The following is a 21,903-nucleotide window of genomic DNA, read 5'->3' as shown; positions in this document are numbered from 1 at the left end:
TATGGTTGAAGTCTCCTCTTACTGGCTCATTTTGAATATTCAGTCAGCCCAATGAACACAGCAGACTTTGCATGGATGGCAGCCATGGGTCTCTGTACGTGACAGCAATGTAAAAAAGCTGAATGTGCGCGCGTATGTGTTTTTTTTCCCCCGACAAGCAAAATGTATTTGCATCTGCCTAAAGTGCTGCACGTTGTGCAGAAAGACGAAATTGCAAGATGATTGGGTCTTATTATTGCAGTTCATGAATCGATCGGGAAAAAAGGGCTTTTAACAAGCCCACATTTCTGCCCAGGTCCTCTGATCTCACATTCCTTCTTATGTGAGATTTTCCTCATTAAGGATTGTGTTTGCCTACTTTTCTCCCTATTCAACCTTCTCGTGAAACTGAAAAGGCCTTGAATTCATTGCTCCTTGACTGAATTTCTTCCACCGGAGCAACAAATGCAGCTTGTGAAAGAATCAAAGTGTTTTGTGGAACAAGACGGAGAAATCTCCTAATGTGATAATTTCTAGAATCTAGAAGGTCCATCGAGTTTTGGAGGGAACAGTATCCATTTTCGCCAGCTCACCATACCTAACCTTCTTGTGAAGGCTCCTTTGTCAACCATCCCAAATAACGTGTGCATTTTTGAAGTTTATTACAAGACATCCTGGGTTTCTGAAGAGCATCACCTCTCCACTGCCAAGCCTAGATTGAGTCTGTTTTTGAAATTGCCGGCTGTTGCCTCGTCCTGTTCATTTTTTTTCATCTGGAGACGAAATACAAAATGAAGAAGCCTATTAGAAGCTGACTGTAGATTGTCTTCTGTCTTGGATTCAACAGGGGTGCATAAATCCTTTGAAAGAAAGCTTCAGAAAGCCCAGGAGAGCATACCGCACACCTCTTTTTGAATTGTTAAAGCAGACAGGCCGGTTCCTGGCTCACAGCTGCTGCCAAAGCAGTTCCCAGCTGTCCCTGCCTGTTTATGCATCAGCAGACCCTTGGCTTTGCAGTTTCCCAGATGCGGTTGCTTTAATGATAGCAAAAGGAGATGCAGAATGTACCGCAGGGGTGTTCAACCTTGGCAACTTTAAGACTGGTGGACTTCAACTCCCAGAATTCCGCAGCCAGCATGTCCAGAGGTCTTAAAGTTGCCACGGTTGGATGCCTCTGGTGTGCTCCTGCGTGTTCTGAAGCACCTCCTTCAAAGGATTGGCCCAGCTTTCATTTGTAATTTGACATCTCCTGTGCCCATTGAGAACTTTTAACCTGGCATTTGGGCTGTAGACCATCTCCAGACCTTTAAAAGACATTGCAGGCCCTTGACTCATCGGTTTCAATTATCTTCTCATCCTGGCCGGGTGTCCACCAACTGGGATCTCTGCCAGCCTTGCAGTATTAACCAAGGTTGTCTACCATTGGATTTAAGGACTTTAGAGAGAGAATATTTTATGCTACAAACTGGGCTGGTTCTCAGGGACTCTAACGTAATTCTCTTCTGTGGGGTCCTTAGTGCTCTCTGAACTTGGTGATTTTCTTGCAGGCATTTTATAAGCCAACTAGGTAATACCATCCGTGCTAGAAGGGAGTGGGGTTTGGTCCCTGTTTATATACAGTAGTTTGCCCTGCCAATTTTGGCAAGAGAGAGATTTTCACATATACATATATATATTTTGCTTGCTTGCTTGCTATGGAGTCTTTGGTGCTCTCTGAGCTTGCTTACTTTCTTGCAGATGTTTTATGCTCTAACTAGGTAACATCATCAGTGCTGGAAGGAAGTGGGGTTTGTTATCTAGGTGGGTAATGAAACATCTGCAAGAAAACCACCAAGCTCAGAGAGCACCAAGAACCCCAGATTTCAACTCTGAGCTACAAAAATCCTCTTCTATTGGTTCATTCCCTTCCTCCACTTTCTCCCTTAAGCCATTTCTTCTTCCATCACTCCTTGTCTACCTCAGTTTCCCCATATCAGACAGTAGGAGCCAGTCCTCCACTCTGCATCCGTAGAGATTCTGTCAAAGGACAATCAAAATGCAAACACAATGACAGCAACAGAAAAAAAAAGAGTCAAGAACACAAATCCTAGCAATATAAACCAAACCAGTTTGAATTTCTCCATCAATAAAAGAGACTCAATAAGAATGGCTTTCAGTAATGCACACTGGCACAACTCTAAATGACACCCAGTGATTTTTTTTTTTTTTTAAAAAAAACCTGTTGTGGATTGTACATATTTCTTCAGCTGCATTGACTGCTTGTACCATTTGCACTCCTTTTATTTTCCACGCTTCATCTGAGTGAGAACAATTAAGAAGAAGTCAGGCAGAAAGCAGATTATCTTTTCCATACAATAGAGAAGGTTTTTAGTCATTTCCAAACTCTCTGGTGGGCTATTATGCAGGAAAGAAAAATTACTGCTGTATCCAAAATTACCTGCAGTGGTAGAAAAACACATGTGCCGACTTGCAGGGTGCAAAGGGAGGGGAGGATTAAGTCTTCTCACCCAATGCCTTATTCTGAATGCCTGGGTGAAACAGAAGGAGATCTCAGAAGATTCCCTTTGTAGCACCGAAAACATGTGTTGTGTGAATCGGACAGCTTCCCAAAATAAGCAACTGGTCTTAAGCAGTACTGATAGGAAAGCAAGAGAACCATCATCAAGGTAGACCCACTGAGAAACCAATGTGCTTGGAATAGAATAGAATAGAATAGAATAGAATGGATTGGAATGGAATGGAATGGAATGGAATGGAATGGAATGGAATGGAATGGAATAGAATAGAATAGAATAGAATAGAATAGAATAGAATAGAATTAACAGATTATAGACTAGACTAGACTAGACTAGACTAGACTAGACTAGACTAGACTAGAGTAGAGTAGAGTAGAATAGAGTAGAGTAGAGTAGAGTAGAGTAGAGCTGGAAGATGACTTGTAGGTCATCTAGTCCAACCCCCTGCCCAAGCAGGAGCCCCTACACCATTTTTGACAGATGGCAGTCCAGTCTCTTTTTGAAAGCCTCCAGTGATGAAGCACTTCATGACTTTGTGGTAGCACACAAGCTTTGGTATGCAGACAGGAGGCCTAGTTCAACCCTTTTGTGAAATCCAGAACAGCCAACTCAGAGGAAAATAGAGCAATGGACAATAGCAATAGCACTTAGACTTATATACCATTTCATAGTACTTTACAGCTCCCTGTAAGCAGTTTACAGAGTCAGCATATTGTCCCCAATAATCTAGGTCCTCATTTTACCAACCTCGGAAGGATGGAAGGTTGAGTCAACCTTAAGTCCGCGAGGAATGAAAGTTCAGGCTGCTGCTGATATGAACATCCCAGTGTAGGTGCTAATCTATTGGCTTTTAATAAGTTTTTGTCTGGTTCCAGCTGATTTCCTGGGCAGGGCAGCTAAATAGCTAACCGGGAAACCATCCTGTTGCCTTAAAATGCCTTGTTTTAAGATTGGTACCCAAAACGCCAAGCTTATGTAAAAAATTTTTTAAAAAAAACACTGAAAAGGATTTCCCCCCCCCTAAAATTTGATAGCATCTTGAAACTTCTCGCCAATGGATGAAGAGATGTTTTATTTATAGTTAGAAGTCCTCCTCGTTCATCTCAAGAGAAGATTCGTTAAATATCTGCAGCATATTTCCCTACAGCAGATCTAATAATAGCACTTACTTTGGGTTTCTATTTTAAAGGCAGTGTAATATTTTTTGAGTTGGAAGGATTTTTACTTCCTTGTTTAGACAGACAAGATTTGCCCCTTTGACACTTCTGAGATTTCATGAATAGGTAAAAAAAAATAAATCGTAGATTTAAATTTTCAAGAAAGGCAGGAAATCCAGATCAACACATCAGAGTTCATGACTATAAAAGTAGCTCTTTTTTCTTTTTTTTTACTCACTGTTCTTGCAATCCTTCCTGTGCTTCAGTGCATGACATCAAAACATTTGTTCACCTGAGATTAATAACGGCTAATATTCACTTTTAGTTTGGAATTGAGAGGCCGGTACATTTTTTTGGACTGGAATTCTCTTTCCTTTCTCCATCAGTGTTTCTGGTGAAAAATGTTGCTTGCATGCTGGGTGATTTTACCTTTAAGGGCTTAGAGTTACGTAGGCTTGAATGGCTGCAGACAGTTATAGATTACTGAAGGCAACCAGTTCATTATCCTCAGATTTTATGGTCTTTGAGATTAACACCATAGACTATTTAACTGAAAAGACCATTTAACATTTTGCTATTATTACAAGCCGAATATAACTGAAGAAAGGAGTTGGCGATAATGTGACAGTTTAAAATATACCGGGTTTTTCACTTTGATGCTCGCCATATGTGTCGAACTCTGAACTCCATTAATTCCAAGTCATCGCGGTCAATATACTGTGAATTAGTGGGCCACAGTTCCGACTTTTCTAGATTAAGCTCTTCTAAAGTTGATATCTCAGCCAAGGTGTTAATAAAGTTTGCAGAAAGTCCTCTGGGTTCATCAGGAAATTCTAAAGCAGAATTTGAGGCATTTGTCTCCTGCCTGAGCAGGGGGTTGGACTAGAAGACCTCCATGGTCCCTTCCAACTCTGTTATTCTGTAATTCTGTAATACATGAACTCGGGATGATTAGAAACATTAGCTGATGCAGTCTTCCCCAAATAAGGAGCCAGCATGTTTTCCTAAACAATGTAGACAAGAGTGATGCTGTGTTTCAGGAGACAGAGAATCTCTTTGCGTTTCCACTTTGAGATTCGAATTTGAAGTAGGTAAAACCAGATTCCCATCATTTTCTACTCACCGCAAAGATCTCTGTTTCTAAGTCTGCTTAAGAGAACATCCTCAAGTGCCAGCAAAGGAACATGAAAGATTACCTACTACCTCTACCTTGAAAGACATGCCTAACCAGCAAAAACTGGTTGGACTTTCCTGCAGTCATTGTCACACGTTTATTTGGGGCATCAGTAGTCACTCTCCGCTAATAACCGTTCTTTCAGTGTGCACTTGCATGTTTCGTTTTGCATAATTAGGCCGTTCGCTTGACAGTTTTCACAGCTTTTCTGCAGAAGCGCAGCCCGCTTTGAAAGAAGGGCCAGCTGTAACTCAGACTGGGATTTCAGCAGTGTGAACAGCTTCCAATCAACGCATGGGTCCTAAATTCACTGTGTTGTACAGTCGCTCCTTCAGCTTTTGTGGTGCTTGATCTCACTTGCTCTGGCACATCACCACCTTGGACTCCAGTTATGTTGGAAAACTGCCAGCTAAACTGGAAGGAGGGGTCAAGCGAGGACATAGCTTGGAGTCCTTGCATAACCTTGGCCTTCCCCAAGAGCCAGGAAGCCTTATCTAACCATTCTCAGAGAAAGGTACGCAGTCTGGGGAAGTTCTTGTAGCACAGGTATTAAACAATAATGTTACTGACTTTAGTTATTCACAAGTGGCTCAGGTTGCTTGCACCTGAGAGATAATATGTGAAAGAATGCGACGATCTGCATTTGTAGAAATTATGATTTGCATCAGGCAGTTCCCCTTATTACATTAGCCCTTAGAATTGTTGCAGAGGCTTTCTGTCGCCTCCGTTGCTGTTGAAAAGGTAGTAGCTCTTTTCATTTGGAATTTAATAAACAGTCAGAAGCAGGCTTGTTCCCTTTCAGGGATCCCTTTCAACTAAATCTAATTTAGTTCTTCAGTTAAGGCCAAGCTGGTAAGGAACCACGTATGCGGCGATGCCAAATTAAGTTCTTTTCTCCACGTCAGCCACATCTGAAACGCCGGTTTTAAAACGGCACCGAGCTGGAAATGCATTTGTTTACGAAGATGGTCACACTGAGATTTTAGATAGCTCTAAGTACGCATCAGCTTCATAAAACATGAAAAGAAATGAGTACAGATTTAAATTAAGGATGTCAAGTACAATTACTACTTTTTTGTGTGTCGAGTAGCGAGGATCAGCAATAATTGACATTGAAACTTCCTGAGAGTACTCAGAGCTAAATTCCTAGGTGGGTTGCATTTCCCCTTTCTTTGAGGAAGGAGATAAATCAAGGTTCGTCATCTGCAGAGATAACTTAAGACTTGGTGAGCCAGTAGTGTGCTGCAGCTGCCAAAAAGGCCAACACAGTGCTAGGCTGCATTAACAGAGGGATAGAATCAAGATCACATGAAGTGTTAATACCACTTTACAATGCCTTGGTAAGGCCACACTTGGAATACTGCATCCAGTTTTGGTCACTGCGATGTAAAAAAGATGTTGAGACTTTAGAAAGAGTACAGAGAAGAGCAACGAAGATGATCAGGGGACTGGAGGCTAAAGCATATAAGGAACGGCTGCTGGAATTGGGTATGTCTAGTTTAACGAAGAGAAGGACGAGTGGGGACAGGATAGCAGTCTTCCAATATCTCAGGGGCTGCCACAAAGAAGAGGGAGTCAAGCTATTCTCCAAAGCGCCTGAAGGCAGGACAAGAAGCAACGGGTGGAAACTAATCAAGGAGAGAAGCAACCTAGAACTAAGGAGAAACTTCCTGACAGTGAGAACAATTAACCAGTGGAACAACCTGCCTCCAGAAGCGGTGAATGCTCCAACNAAGCTTTCCTAGTGCTTTTCAGATGAAAACAATGCATGTTTCACTTCCTTTTCCGCATCTTTCGGAGAGGACAGGTCTATGTGCGCTTAATGCCATGCATTTTTAGAAGTCCTGTCTTAAGGCTATTTTTTTTCCAGTACTGTATGCTAAAGGAGTGCTTGTTATATTGTATTTGTGAGTGTTTTCATTTACTCTGCATTATACTTTTAATCCCAATTATGGTATTATGGATCTCCCAACCCTGACTTGTACTGATAGATCTCCAAAATGGTAGATCTCCACCACCTTAAGTGAGTTTCGAAATTCTCTCCAAATAGCCATGATGTCTTCTGCTCGCCTAAGTATTAATAATTCTGATTTAAACCCTCACTCCGCCCCATTCCATCACTCTGATCGTCTGCTCCTCAGTTTTACAGCTTTTCAATTAAAAAAAATCTCCCCATAAAAAGAATTTATGGACCAAGTTGCCTCAATTACACAAAAACACCAACAAATCACAAATGTGAAAATTGGCTTTTTACCCCTAGGTTAAATAGCGGTGCCATTAGCAGAGAGTCTTCCAAATAAATCATAATTAGAAACCTGACACAACTCATCAACGTTCCAACATTATTTGCAATAGCAATAGCAAAAGCACTGAGACTTATATACCACTTCACAGGGCTTTACAGCCCTCTCTAAGTGGTTTACAGAACCAGCATCTTGCCTCCAACCATCTGGGTCCTCATTTTACCATCCTCGGAAGGATGGAAGGCTGAGTCAACCTTGAGCCGGTGAGAATAGAACTGCCGAACTGCTGGCAGCTGGCAGTCAGCAAAAATAGCCTGCAGTACTGCCTTCTAACCACTGCGCCACCATAGCACTATTTGACATGGTGATTAATCCAGTCCACTTGTAACCATCTTGGCAGACTTTTTTGTCAAGTCCCTACTTGTTGGTCCAAATGGCAGGTGGAATAACAGGTGGTTTATTTTCACAGAGAGCTGCCACATCCACCACAGAACCTACTTGCCACTCTGAATTCTTCCTTCAGCCGCAGCGTCATCCTCTCCTGGGTGAGACCCTTTGATGGAAACAGTCCCGTTCTGCACTACATCGTCGAAGTCTCTGAGAACAGTAAGTGATGGTCAAGAGCCCCCTTCACCTCCGGAGGCTTTCTAGCCAATTCCTCTTTCTCACTTTCTTCGAAATAGCTCCTGGCAAGGCATGCAAAACCGGTGTCCTGCGCATGTTATTTGTGTGGATTTTTAAAAATAATTACTATTTCACTGAGCGAATAATGGCTTGCTCTGCCATGCTGGGGACCTTAATTGGGAGCTTCCCTTGGCCACATCTGTTCTTCCAGCTGCTGCGTACTGCATGACATTTGGCTTCCTAAGCCTAGGGTGAGCACCTTGCTATCCCTTGCTGGAAGCTGCCGTTGTGAAGTCCAGGGATTGTTCTGAAATTTTGGTGGTGGTCGAAGTCATGATATTTTGTCATTCTAAATTTCCCTGGTGATGAACTGCACATGGATGACCAGAGCCCAGTTTACAAGGACTCCCTTCTGAGATTTTGCCGTTCTGAGTGGTCAGATGTAATGCAGGATATCAACCGTTGCCAGAATCTAACCGATTGACTAAGGGAGGATTGTCAACTGGAAAATGTAATAATTCACCTCTAAAATTGTGTAAGAAGCTCAGCAGAGATTTGATAATATCCTACCAAAATTGCTTCGGTAATCCTGGAGAGGATGAAAAGATTCTTTTTTTCTGAACTCTCACACACTGTCGGACAAATCCTATGATTTTATTTGATAACATCATAATCTACCAGCATATCTCAGTGCCCATCAAATACACGAACTTTGCTCGTGTTAGCTATCTGCGAGCACCCCTACAGAAAGGAGAGAAAACCAGGGAGTGAGCGGATGGTGGAGATCCAACAGAATTGTATAATTGGAGGAAAGGGGAAGGGGTGAGATCAGTTGGATCAACTCTATAAAAATGAAGAATCGGGGTTTCATATCTGAACTGTCTATGGACCTTTATACTGTCAAGAAGTTACAATATGTGGGAACATCCCAAATCCTCGCTTGCAAAGGAAGACAGGGGCAGGGTAATTCTCCAGGGGTCAAGAGATATTTGTAGACAGGATGCTATGGGGTGTGTCTGTTGCAAAAAAACTAAACACAGGAGTTTGATTTTTACCATACAGTGCATCTGCTCCCAAATGGGGTTCTACAGTTATTCAGCGTTTCTCTCCTTTTGATTGCCAAAGCTTGACTGACTTTCTAATAACATATAATACACATGTCAACTTATAGCCTGAACAAAATCCTTAATTCAACTCACTATTATTAAGAGCAGCTAGGAAACTGCATCTTCTTAAGTATGAATTTAAGACAGACGATGGTAACCTGTAGCTTCTAAATTTATATTGTGGGGGAGGGAAGAATGATTTCTGAAAATCAAAGTAGTAGTTTCTTCTGGGCGGCTTACAAAATGGTAATTATTACTCAGAACAGGTATACGATATTAGTAAATACTTTGTTAGCTCCCTTTAAACAAGAGAGAGAGAGAGAGAGAGAGAGAGAGAGAGAGAGAGAGAGAGAGAGAGAGAGAGAGAGAGAGAGAGAGAGAGAGAGAGAGANAAGCTTTCCTAGTGCTTTTCAGATGAAAACAATGCATGTTTCACTTCCTTTTCCGCATCTTTCGGAGAGGACAGGTCTATGTGCGCTTAATGCCATGCATTTTTAGAAGTCCTGTCTTAAGGCTATTTTTTTTCCAGTACTGTATGCTAAAGGAGTGCTTGTTATATTGTATTTGTGAGTGTTTTCATTTACTCTGCATGAGTATACTTTTAATCCCAATTATGTTATTATGGATCTCCCAACCCTGACTTGTACTGGTAGATCTCCAAAATGGTAGATCTCCACCACCTTAAGTGAGTTTCGAAATTCTCTCCAAATAGCCATGATGTCTTCTGCTTGCCTAAGTATTAATAATTCTGATTTAAATCTTCACTCCGCCCCATTCCATCACTCTGATCGTCTGCTCCTCAGTTTTACAGCTTTTCAATTAAAAAAAATCTCCCCATAAAAAGAATTTATGGACCAAGTTGCCTCAATTACACAAAAACACCAACAAATCACAAATGTGAAAATTGGCTTTTTACCCCTAGGTTAAATAGCGGTGCCATTAGCTGAGAGTCTTCCAAATAAATCATAATTAGAAACCTGACACAACTCATCAACGTTCCAACATTATTTGCAATAGCAATAGCAAAAGCACTGAGACTTATATACCACTTCACAGGGCTTTACAGCCCTCTCTAAGTGGTTTACAGAACCAGCATCTTGCCTCCAACCATCTGGGTCCTCATTTTACCATCCTCGGAAGGATGGAAGGCTGAGTCAACCTTGAGCCGGTGAGAATAGAACTGCCGAACTGCTGGCAGCTGGCAGTCAGCAGAAATAGCCTGCAGTACTGCCTTCTAACCACTGCGCCACCATAGTACTATTTGACGTGGTGATTAATCCAGACCACTTGTAACCATCTTGGCATCCTTTGGCTAGCCAGACTTTTTTGTCAAGTCCCTACTTGTTGGTCCAAATGGCAGGTGGAATAACAGGTGGTTTATTTTCACAGAGAGCTGCCACATCCACCACAGAACCTACTTGCCACTCTGAATTCTTCCTTCAGCCGCAGCGTCATCCTCTCCTGGGTGAGACCCTTTGATGGAAACAGTCCCGTTCTGCACTACATCGTCGAAGTCTCTGAGAACAGTAAGTGATGGTCAAGAGCCCCCTTCACCTCTGGAGGCTTTCTGGCCAATTCCTCTTTCTCACTTTCTTCAAAATAGCTCCTGGCAAGGCATGCAAAACCGGTGTCCTGCGCATGTTATTTGTGTGGATTTTTAAAAATAATTACTATTTCACTGAGCGAATAATGGCTTGCTCTGCCATGCTGGGGACTTTAATTGGGAGCTTCCCTTGGCCACATCTGTTCTTCCAGCTGCTGTGTACTGCATGACATTTGGCTTCCTAAGCCTAGGGTGAGCACCTTGCTATCCCTTGCTGGAAGCTGCCGTTGTGAAGTCCAGATATTGTTCTGAAATTTTGGTGGTGGTCGGAGTCATGATATTTTTGTCATTCTAAATTTCCCTGGTGATGAACTGCACATGGATGACCAGAGCCCAGTTTACAAAGACTCCCTTCTGAGATTTTGCCATTCTGAGTGGTCAGACGCAATGCAGGATATCAACCATTGCCAGAATCTAACCGATTGACTAAGGGAGGATTGTCAACTGGAAAATGTAATAATTCACCTCTAAAATTGTGTAAGAAGCTCAGCAGAGATTTGATAATATCCTACAAAAATTGCTTCGGTAATCCTGGAGAGGATGAAAAGATTCTTTTTTCTGAACTCTCACACACTGTCGGACAAATCCTATGATTTTATTTGATAACATCATAATCTACCAGCATATCTCAGTGCCCATCAAATACACGAACTTTGCTATCTGCGAGCACCCCTACAGAAAGGAGAGAAAACCAGGGAGTGAGCGGATGGTGGAGCTCCAACAGAATTGTATAATTGGAGGAAAGGGGAAGGGGGTGAGATCAGTTGGATCAACTCTATAAAAATGAAGAATCAGGGTTTCATATCTGAACTGTCTATGGACCTTTATACTGTCAAGTAGTTACAATATGTGGGAACATCCCAAATCCTCGCTTGCAAAGGAAGACAGGGGCAGGGTAATTCTCCAGGGGTCAAGAGATATTTGTAGACAGGATGCTATGGGGTGTGTCTGTTGCAAAAAAAACTAAACACAGGAGTTTGATTTTTACCATACAGTGCATCTGCTCCCAAATGGGGTTCTACAGTTATTCAGCGTTTCTCTCCTTTTGATTGCCAAAGCTTGACTGACTTTCTAATGACATATAATGCACATGTCAACTTATAGCCTGAACAAAATCCTTAATTCAACTCACTATTATTAAGAGCAGCTAGGAAACTGCATCTTCTTAAGTATGAATTTAAGACAGAGGATGGTAACCTGCAGCTTCTAAATTTATATTGTGTGTGGGGGGGAGAATGATTTCTGAAAATCAAAGTAGTAGTTTCTTCTGGGCGGCTTACAAAATGGTAATTATTACTCAGAACAGGTATACGATATTAGTAAATACTTTGTTAGCTCCCTTTAAACAAGAGAGAGAGAGAGAGAGAGAGAGAGAGAGAGAGAGAGAGAGAGAGAGAGAGAGAGAGAGAGAGAGAGAGAGAGAGAGAGAGAGAGAGAGAGAGAGAGAGAGAGAGAGAGTGTCAACCTGTTCTATGTGTTCTCAAGAATTCTCTGGAAGTCAACATATCCTTAGCTAAGATTAGAGGAATTATAGCAGAAAACATCATCACTTACTATAATTTTGGTGTCACACATGGGAATGTATTTTATCGCCATCTGAATATTGTCTTCCATCTCTCTTTCAGTGCAGAGTTGGGATTTATACAAGCGTTATCTGTAGATACGTTCTGGTCAAAGTAATTTGCAGAAGAGATCCTTTCTGTCACAATTGCTGTAATGAATAAAAATTACAGATGATTTAATTTAAGTGATTGTTTTAAATTGGCCTGTGTCAGCTTGGTGCCTTCCAGAACTGCCTAGAGCTTCTGCCTAGCATTTGGGATGGATAAAATTCTCGTTTTATGTAGGGCTTAGGATTTTGGACCCCTGTCAGGCCATCTTCTCAAAGCAGGGTGGAAACAGCTGTTCAGGGCACAGAAAACCACCGTGAGGACAGTGTAGGGGAGCGGAAGACCCTTCTCTCCATCTCCCCTTTTCCTCTGAAAGGAGAACATTTCCGAGGCATCAAAATAGAAATCTCTTGAGAGTTGTATTCATTACACAGGATGCTGAGGCCCTTCAGCGCATGCCCTGCACACATGCGACTTATAAGAAGGAAGAGTAGGGTTAGTGATGAATGGGGTGGAAGAGAGGGTAACCAGGCCATTCCACCTTCAACCTGGAACGCAACTCAACCTCTGGAGTAAGCTCCAGCTGCCTTTTACAGCGTGATGGTCACGATACCTTTGCCCCTGCAGAGTTGAGTTCGTGATCAAGTATTCTCTATCCACCGGGGGATTCTGGGGAGTGAAAAAATTCAGGCGTTGTCCATCACAAGGGAGAAGAACCTGGCAGGAGAACATCATGTTGATGTGACAATTGATGCCAAGTGAGAGACGCTATGAAGGTCCACTGAGTACAGCTGATATGGTCCCCTCTACCGAACTTCTCTAGATCTTCGGGAATGGCTGCTTAGGAAGGACAAAGGCCCTGAAATTGGTCGTGGGTATTTATGTAATGCTTCCTCTGAAAGCAAAGTAGAAAAGGGCACAAAGAAATATTCCAGTCCGTGGAATAGCCGTGTTCTTTTTGTAGCGTTGAATAAGTGATTTTTATATCCAGCCTTTTCTTCTGGCTGATTCTGTGCTTCAGGGAGAAGCAGCCTTTGAAAAAGGGTTAGTTTGATGATTAGGAGAAACTTGCTGTTTAAATTTTTAAAGGTGCTCCTCAAACTGGCTGGGTCCTTGGGCTGTGCAAAAAAGCCCCCCCCCTTCCCCCCCTCTTCAAACTACTGTTTTCCCCGCAAAGCCGAGGGCCCGGGAGATGAATAGGGTTGGTTTATATTAGTTTTTACCTTAATCTCTCTTCTTGCCAGATCTTTTATCTTCCACCAAGGAAGTGAGGGCGGGGAAAAAAAAAGACTAAGGCATTCTACGGATGCAGCATATAAACAGAACACAATTCTAAGCCGGTGGAGAGATTAATAGGTTTGGCTGTTGCTGAGTTGATCGAACAGGTTCAGGTTAAGCACTCTTGAGTGGTGTTTACACTAGCAGTAAACAAATGGAACAGAATAGCTTCAGGGAACAGACCAGTGACAATTAGCTCATTTATGGTCATTCAATATTCTAGTTAGTGTCTGCCCTTCCGTTTTCTTGATTAAACTTCTTTAAGTTGCTTACTAATTCGGCCCGGCCTTCTTTTCACCTTCCTATTCATTTTTGTCACATTCTTTGGACACCAACACAGCAACAAATCCTCTTTTGATTCATAGCAGCTCACCTGTGAAAGGCAATGGAATAATCTATGTGGTTTGTGGAAGAGGGAGAAATGGAGGGAACAGACTCGGTGGGGAATTGCTGACTACCCTCAGGTTGACAGATTGTAACTCCTTCACCATGCAGGTGGGGAACACTGAGAGTTGTGGTCCCAACACACCTGAAGGATCACACGTATCTCCCCACTATCAACAGGAAGCGTAGTGAGGACATATACTGTAATTGTCCAGCGGCTTTGGACCACATCCAGCTCCTACAAGGAGTTGGTGTCTCAACACCTAGATAGACCTTTCCACTGTGTTTGTTGAAAAGTACTGATACTTAGGATTGGAACTTTCTCAAAATGGGGCAACCATGATCCAACTTAAAGCTTACGTAGCTGTTGTGAAGAAACCAAGCAACCTCCATCAGGGAGGACAAGTAGGAGAAAGGGGCTACACTGAACTATCCATGCAGACGGTTCTCCCCTGTAGAAACCATGCAAATTTGGCAGGCCACCTTGGTGATAATTTGAATTAATTCAATAAAAATACCCGATGTGACTTGCAAATAAATATCTGTATTTCTTGAGGTCTTTGCTTTCCAAAATATTTTCAGGATTTTTTAGATAGCCATGCTAGGGGTTAGCAGTCTGAGGTTTTCAAGAAGAGACTGGACAGCCACTTGTCTGGAATGGCATAGAGTCTCCTGCTTGAGCAGGGGGTTGGACTAGAAGACCTTCACGGTCCCTTCCAACTCTGTTATTCAGCCAGCCCTTTCGAAAAGTCATCTGAGACAGCTTCTCCATTTTCCAAATTTTGGGGGGGGGGGACTCTGGAGCATCTTTTGATACTGACGAGAGAAATTTATCCCATCCACCCAGTGCAGAGGCAGATGGCTTTCTCATAATAATCGCCGCAGCAGCCTCGGATGGAAAGAAGGCGATTCTGCTTTATTTCATGCAGATTTCAAGCTTTCATTTCTTCGCAGCCTTGCAGGGAAGAAACGGAGCGCCTGAGCCACAGGCATTGGCAGCGGAATAGATTACTAAGCCCTCCCAGCACAGCTGCCTTACCTTTGAGGTTTCCCCTTTGAAAATGTCAGGCCAAGTCACTCTCCCACAACACACACACACATATTTTTTTTCCAAGTGTCCAGGATTCCCAGCAGAGAAAACCCTACTAGGCTGGTGGCACGGAGAAAGCCACCATCCCATTCCTGCGTGAAGTGCGGGGAAGGGAGCTATTCCAAGCTAGCTGCGTGTGAATTCCATCAGGGTCCTTCCGTCTGCTCGGCTGCTGGGTGTGGTGTTACAAATGGACTGCCAAACAGATGGGTTGAGAGATACGCAACCCATCTGTCTCCATCACGCTCATTTCCTCCTTTATTAATATGTTAATGAATACAGTTTTTATTTATTGCGGGGTGACACACGCGGTGTCACTCTCTGGTGGAGAAATGTTCCATCAGCTTAACTATGTGGACACCGAGCGAAGCTCTCTCTCCTCTTAGGCTGGTGAAAGAAGCCGCTGCCGAGTCGAGTTGAATTGAAAAGCTGAAAACTCTAGTTAGAAAAAGTTGGAGGAAAGTTGGAATCCTTTTCTATCAATTCACCATGCATTCAGGACTTGAGTCCCAGGCAACCCATGGTTTAAGGCAGGGGTCTTCAAACTTGGCAACTTTTAAGACTGGCTGGCTGAGGAATTCTGGGAGTTGAAGTCCACAAGTCTTGAAGTTGCCAAGTTTGAAGATCCCTGGTTTAAGGGGATGCTTAACAACATGCAGACAAAGCAACGTAAGGTGGGCGTTGATCTCAGGAGACGTTCGAGAGATATATGTACGTTCCCCTGCGCGCACACACATGTGTGCACTTGCATGCTCAGTCTTAACCCAGCTTGTGCCCTTCATCAAAGAAATCCCATCCCAAGAATGAACAAAGTAACTCTGATGGAAAAGGGCTGTGGAAGAAGGATAAAAGAGATATATTGGCAGGCTTGGAGTGGAATGTGAAGGGGAGGGGGGGGATCCCCTGGACATATATTCTGGAAAATAGTTTTAAGTAACTATTCTAGGGATGGAATAGAGATGGAGAAGGTTCATGGTATGAGTTAGGACAACTGGATGCTTCTGAGATTACCAGATAAGGACAGCTCTTCATTTCACTTTTGTAAAATTCCTGCCTTCTAGCAGGAATCCAGAAGGCAGATAAAAACTGGAGTGTTATTTGGTTGTGTGAACATCTCAAACGGTTTAGACCCAAAGGAGTGGGTCATGCCCAGGAAAAAGGGATAAATTATCCCATTCGGAACCATCTTCCTGTTAGTAACTTACAGCATCTCCGTCCACCACCATGTGAAGTAATTATAAATACCTTATTTTGGCAAAAACTATTTTTGTTGGACGTCTCTAGAAGACCTTCAAAGGCACTAAGGAAAAATAAAACCACAATTTTAGTCTTTAGGAAAACTAACTTTACCTGCACAACAATTCAGGTATTTGAGGAAAACTCTTTAAGTCTTAAGTGGCATCAAGCCACTGTGCTTATAACTTACATTTTTTTTTAAAAAAATAAAACCCACTCCTATCATTAAGAGGTAATATGAGAAAACATCATTAAGAAGATTAAGACCCTTCAACTTAGAAAAGAACAGTTAAGGGAGGATTAGATGGGACATACAGCCTGGGATAATTGTAAAGTGGATTAAAAGGTACATTTTAATTGAATTTTAATCTGTTACTTTACATGAAGATGTTTTATTGCTGATGAGGACATTTTTATAAACACTTCTTTAAGCAAAGAAGTGAAAATAGGTTTTTTTTTCAAACGTAAAACATATGTCTATGTTGTTAAGTCAAGCCTGTTACATTCAATGTTGAAGTGTCCTCTATTACGTTATTTTAAGCAGCTAAGCAACTGATCAATGGGTGGAAGGGGGAGGGGCTATTAATTGACTAGCAGTCCACTCCTAAGAGTGTTTACTTGTAAGCAAGATGCATTGATTTGAATTGAGCTTGTATCTTCTCAGTCGATATATTCTGGATTGGGGTGTAACTACTCTGTCTTTATGGTAATAAAGCTAGGTCTAGTAAGGCCAAATCACTTTGTCAAGAACTTTGGCCTAATGGGTATATGGATTGAGTTGGAAAAAAAATATATCTTTGATCTCTTAATAGCTCTAATTTAGAAATCACGAATAAAGGAATTCCTGTTGCTGTCTGAATACTTGGGCTCTCCTCTGAAATGTTTGGTACCCTGTAATGTGAGGTCTACAAAATGTTAGGTCCATCCGTGGAAAATAACACTGACAATCAGGACAAGGGACAGGACTCGGGGAACTACGTATTGATTTTCTGGGAGTCATCCAGAACCGACACTTAGACAGAGTAAGCCTACTTGATTAATGACTTATTGGGGGAGCATTCATGATAGGAACTCTCTTTCTCTCCACTAGATTCTCCCTGGAAAGTTCATCTCTCCAGTATTGATCCAGCATTGACCAGCATCACTGTGAGCGGGTTAACCCCAGCCCGGACCTACCAGTTTAGAGTCTGTGCTGTTAACCAAGTGGGCAAAGGGCAGTACAGCCTAGAAACCAGCAGGTAGGCTGACATGATATCTCTTGATGAATGCCAGGTGGATTGTGTTTGTTGGGAATCAAGGGTTTGTCCATGGAAAAGCAGTCCCATGCTGTCTGTAGAAACACCAGCCAAAATGATGTGGATTTTCCTAATCATTGGTTCTCCAAGCAACAAAAACTATGGCTGGAAACTCTTATAATCTGAATGGCTTGCTTGACTTTGCTACTTCAACGTAGGTCCGAGAGAAAAATGTGATGGGCACTTGAAAGAGAGAAGGCATAAACGCAGATTATGAATTAAGAGAAAGGTGGCTACTGCCTTTGCTGTCTCGGGAGATTCCTCTCCAATATCTCTCCTAACCTTCTGGAGATCTTTTTGAGAGGTTGAATGAAGATAAACATCCTGTTTCAGTGCTCTAAATTCTCCCTCAACCTGGGTGTATTTTCAGGGAAGTTGGCTGTTTGAGCCTTTGTGTACCAACACGAGTGCAGAGAAATCGCTTCAAATCTCTCTCTTAAATGACTTTAAATTTTATTTTATCATCTGCGTAGCTGCTCCAGCACATTAGTTGTTCCTTACTGGAATCCCACTGGAAAAGCCATAAAAGCACAGCTCAACCACATCTGATTAAAACTCGCTAGCGCTATTACTCAAAGCAGAAAGGGGCTTGGGATTGTGAACTGGTGTGAAGTGGTGGGAACATCTCACCTTGGGTGACGTTGAGGGAGTAAAACCGAAGGAGCCAATTTCATCAGGATTGCAAATTTGGGGCCAAACTGTGACCTCATCCAAGCTTGCTATCTTGATTAGGGCAAGCTGCATACTTGAGCTAGCTGGCTCAGGAATTCTGGGAGTTAAAGTCCACACGTCATAAAAGAGCCAAGGTTGCCCACCCCTGAGCTAGAATAAGCAGCTCTTTCTTGAACGCCTGCCTAACTGATTCTTCCATTACACTGATTTGTTGCAACAAATGTCCACAGCAACTCTGCTTTGTTGCTTTCCAATTTAGCCTCCGTGAAGCAAACGAGATTTCTTTTCTTTTTAAGCAAAGATACGAGTAAAGATCTGTCGTTGTCGTTTTGCTTGACTTTTCTTGTGCTCAGATTGATGTTACCGGAAGAACCCCCAAGTGCGGCGCCCAAAAACATCGTGGCTAGCGGACGGACCAATCAATCCATCATGGTTCAGTGGCAGCCTCCCCCCGAAAGTGAACATAATGGTGTCCTCCATGGCTACATCATAAGGTAAAAGACCCTTGACTGACTTTGAGAGTTTGGAGCAATGGATTCCACTTGCCTATCGCGCTAAACCTGTTTTAACAATGGCTTGTTGGATACTTGCAGTGCAGAACAGGGGTAGGCACCTTGGCTCAGGAATTCTGGGAGTTGAAGTCCACGAGTCATAAAAGAGCCAAGGTTGCCTACCCCTGGACTAGAAGATCTCCATGGTCCCCTCCAACCTTACTATTCTATGTTATGTGTTCTACAGTGTTGAAGGAACTCTCCGTCTTTTGCCTGCTTTGAGTAAAACAAACACAACAGCAAATTTACTTATTTGGATGCAGTGGTAAAGCAAGAAAAGGACTAATCCTGTTAGTAGCCTGAACTGGCAAACTCTTAATCATTTGTCGTTTCTTCAGAATTTTCCATCAACTTTTTCACTTCTAAGAAAGCCTTATTACTTCCATGATTGTTAACATTCTGCTTTCGGCATGCATCCTGGGGATAGCCTGATCACATCCACTTCTTCGTTTTAGGGAACCAAATAAGGAATAAACAAGGAAAGTGATTTAAAGCTGCAGCCTGATCAAATATAATATTTAAGTATGTCAGAGAGGAGGGAGGAAGCAAATGGAAGTTGGACACTAAATCAACATTTTTATTACACAAGGCAGTAATTTTTTTTTTCTTCCAACAGCTGTAAAACAGGATAAAACACAAGTTTTTGTTCTAGTCCTGGACATGTATTTATAATGAGATCAGAATATAGGAATAGCACTGAGACTTATAAACCGCTTCACAGTGCTTTACAACCCTCTCTAAGCGGTTTATAGAGTCGGCATGGTGCCTCCCCCCCCCCAACAATCTGGGTCCTCATTTTACCGATCTCGGAAAGATGGAAGGCTGAGTCAGGATCGAACTGCTAGGAATTGGCAGAATGAGCCTGCAATACTGCATTCTAACCACTGCGCCACCCAGGCTCATCATATAAGTATTTTGGCAATCAGATAAGAATCATTGTAATTCTGTCTTTGCAAGTTTTTAAATGTGTTGATAATAATCTTGCTAATAGTTTGTTAATACCGCTATTATGAATAGTTCTTGCTGTGCTGGTGGTAGTGATGATGTTTGCAGAGTTAATCCCATTCCCAAGAGAAATAGGGCTTAATTTATTTTTCTCTTACCATCAAAGTCCAGCCGAATAAAGTGAGATTTCTAAAACTGCAAAAGAGCTGGCCAGTTAGACAATCCCATTGGATTGAGCATGAATAATAATAATAAAATGTTGGTTCAGCAACCTCTAAGCACCAGATGAAGGGCTGAAACCACCCTACCAATACCTTCTGAGTCCATATCAGTTCTGGCTTGTTCACGTAATTAGGGCTTAAGAAAAGGAAGAGAAGAAAGCTGGCTAATGCCGGAGAATATCTTCACTTTTAGGACTAAGCCTACATTCATGGCTTTTCCAAGAGTGACTTTGTCTGAACTATGTTTCTCAACCTCAGCAAGTTTACATTGCATGGACCTCAACTCCCAGAATTCCCCAGCCAGCATGGTGAATTCTGGGAGTTGAGGTCCATACATCCTAAATTCTTAGATTGAGAAACACTGATCTAGGGAATGGGGTCACGGTCTGAATGGACTGGATCTGTGGTTTGTTGGTTTTTTGGTTAGTGGTCTTAGAAGGGCGATGTTGCCACCACCCATTACTATCGCTCAGGAGTCCAACCCAATGGGTTTCTTTCATTGAAATCCTTGAACATATTGCAATCAAGAATCGTTTCTCTTTATAGATACCGCTTAGCAGGACTTCCTGGGGAGTATCAATACAAGAACATAACCAGCGCGGAGATAAACTACTGCTTGATCAAAGACCTGATCATCTGGACTCAGTATGAAATCCAGGTGGCTTCTTATAATGGAGCTGGCCTGGGAGCCTTCAGCAGGGCAGTCACTGAATATACATTGCAAGGAGGTGAGTGATGGTCTTCTAGATCCCCTTCGTCGGGGGATTTGGCCCAGCCTCAGGGGTTCTATCAGTACACTAGAGTTGGGTCCGTTTGCCTGTGTGCCAGGTGTGCGTATGGAAGGGTATTTCCTGGATGTAAGAAATGAACATGGGGGGGTGTTTTTTGTGCATGGGGAAATAAGAGAGAGCATCTCCCCATCTAGGGGAAGTTACATGTAGATTGGGCCACTTATGACTAATACGAGAAAGTGAGATTAAGAGAAGTTTTCTCCTTCAATATTGAAGCGAGTTCTAAATTGATTGATCTTAAATAAGAGAGATTTGCCAAGAGTGAAGTTGTGTCAAGGGTGAAGCACAAGCAGTTGTCCAAAATGAAGTACAGGACGGTTCAGGAGTAATCCATGGAGGCCCAAGCTGATAAACTAAATGAAATCTCTGAAGCAGAAATTGTAAAGACAGACCACAAAGACTCAAAGCCAACTGGACTTCCTTGGACCAAGAAATGGGGAGTTTGGACCCTCCCCCCTTTAGCTTTCACAACACTTCAGCAATAGGAAAAAAGGGACTGAAAGTTATAAAAGGTTACCTGAAGGATACACAGCTTTAATGCTGTTTGAAGAATGACGAAGAAGAGCTTTATTAAATTAATGGGAGTTAATGTCCCATACCTTTTTCTGAAAGACTTCCTGGGAATGACAGACCTCATTAGAGGCGGAATCGTCAGAGGAGTCCAGACAATCTTGTAAAGATGAATCATACATGTTGTAACTCCAGGAATCAAATCAGGTGGTAGAATTAAAGTGATTAATGGTGTCCGTTATAGTCCTCTTGTATCACCATAGCTCATCCCCCTTTTCACAACACAAGGACTACGTGTGAATGGTAAATTCCAGGGAGAAATCTCAATCGCTTGTTGCATACAAACTCTCTTAACTTTTATTTATTTATTTGCCAAATGTACATAGACAAATCTCACAAACAAATGCAACTTAAATATCAGATAGCTCCCCTCAGGGAAACCAACAAAAACAACAACAACATTCATTTGAATATCTTATTGAGGATTTATTCTCCGATTTCAGCTACTAGGAGAACTGGCAGTCCAAATAAATGTACAAAATGTATTTTTCTCTTATTTGGGGAGAATGTCTATTGATAGAGGAGGACAGGCAGAGCCTGGGGATGGAGTCCAGCAAGTGATGAACCTGGAATTGTTATGTTACCACAAATGGTCAAAGTTCAACCCCTCTTGAGTGCCATTGACTCTTATCTAATGCCAATTTAGTGCTGACCATTAGTTTATTTATTTATTTATTTTACAAAATTTATATGCCGCCCTTCTCCCCATGGGACTCAGGGCGGCTCACAGCATGTTAAAACAATATACAGAATTACCCCTTCTAAAAACCAATTAAAATCCAAATATTAGTGGCTGTGGCTATTTAAAATCATTAAAAATTGTCCCTATTTAAAATTCACCCTAGGTCAGGCCCACTT

At 42.2% G+C, this 21,903-nt stretch overlaps 1 protein-coding gene across 1 annotated transcript in view; it reads left to right on the top strand.

The window, feature by feature from the left end:
* Positions 1 to 21,903, top strand: part of SDK1 (sidekick cell adhesion molecule 1) — a 262,656-nt gene that overhangs the window by 134,310 nt on the left and 106,443 nt on the right. Inside the window, exons 14-17 of the mRNA XM_029284781.1 lie at positions 7,539 to 7,675; positions 17,091 to 17,238; positions 18,321 to 18,461; positions 20,231 to 20,412. Coding sequence (XP_029140614.1) covers positions 7,539 to 7,675; positions 17,091 to 17,238; positions 18,321 to 18,461; positions 20,231 to 20,412 — 608 coding nt within the window. The remainder of the gene's footprint in view (positions 1 to 7,538; positions 7,676 to 17,090; positions 17,239 to 18,320; positions 18,462 to 20,230; positions 20,413 to 21,903) is intronic.

The sequence above is a fragment of the Protobothrops mucrosquamatus genome, unplaced genomic scaffold (genome assembly GCF_001527695.2).
Source record: "Protobothrops mucrosquamatus isolate PMUCROS unplaced genomic scaffold, P.Mucros_1.0 scaffold942, whole genome shotgun sequence".
Taxonomy (NCBI): Eukaryota; Metazoa; Chordata; class Lepidosauria; order Squamata; family Viperidae; genus Protobothrops; species Protobothrops mucrosquamatus.
Note: the sequence above shows the minus strand (reverse complement) of the source record. Positions and strands in the feature narration are given on the sequence as shown.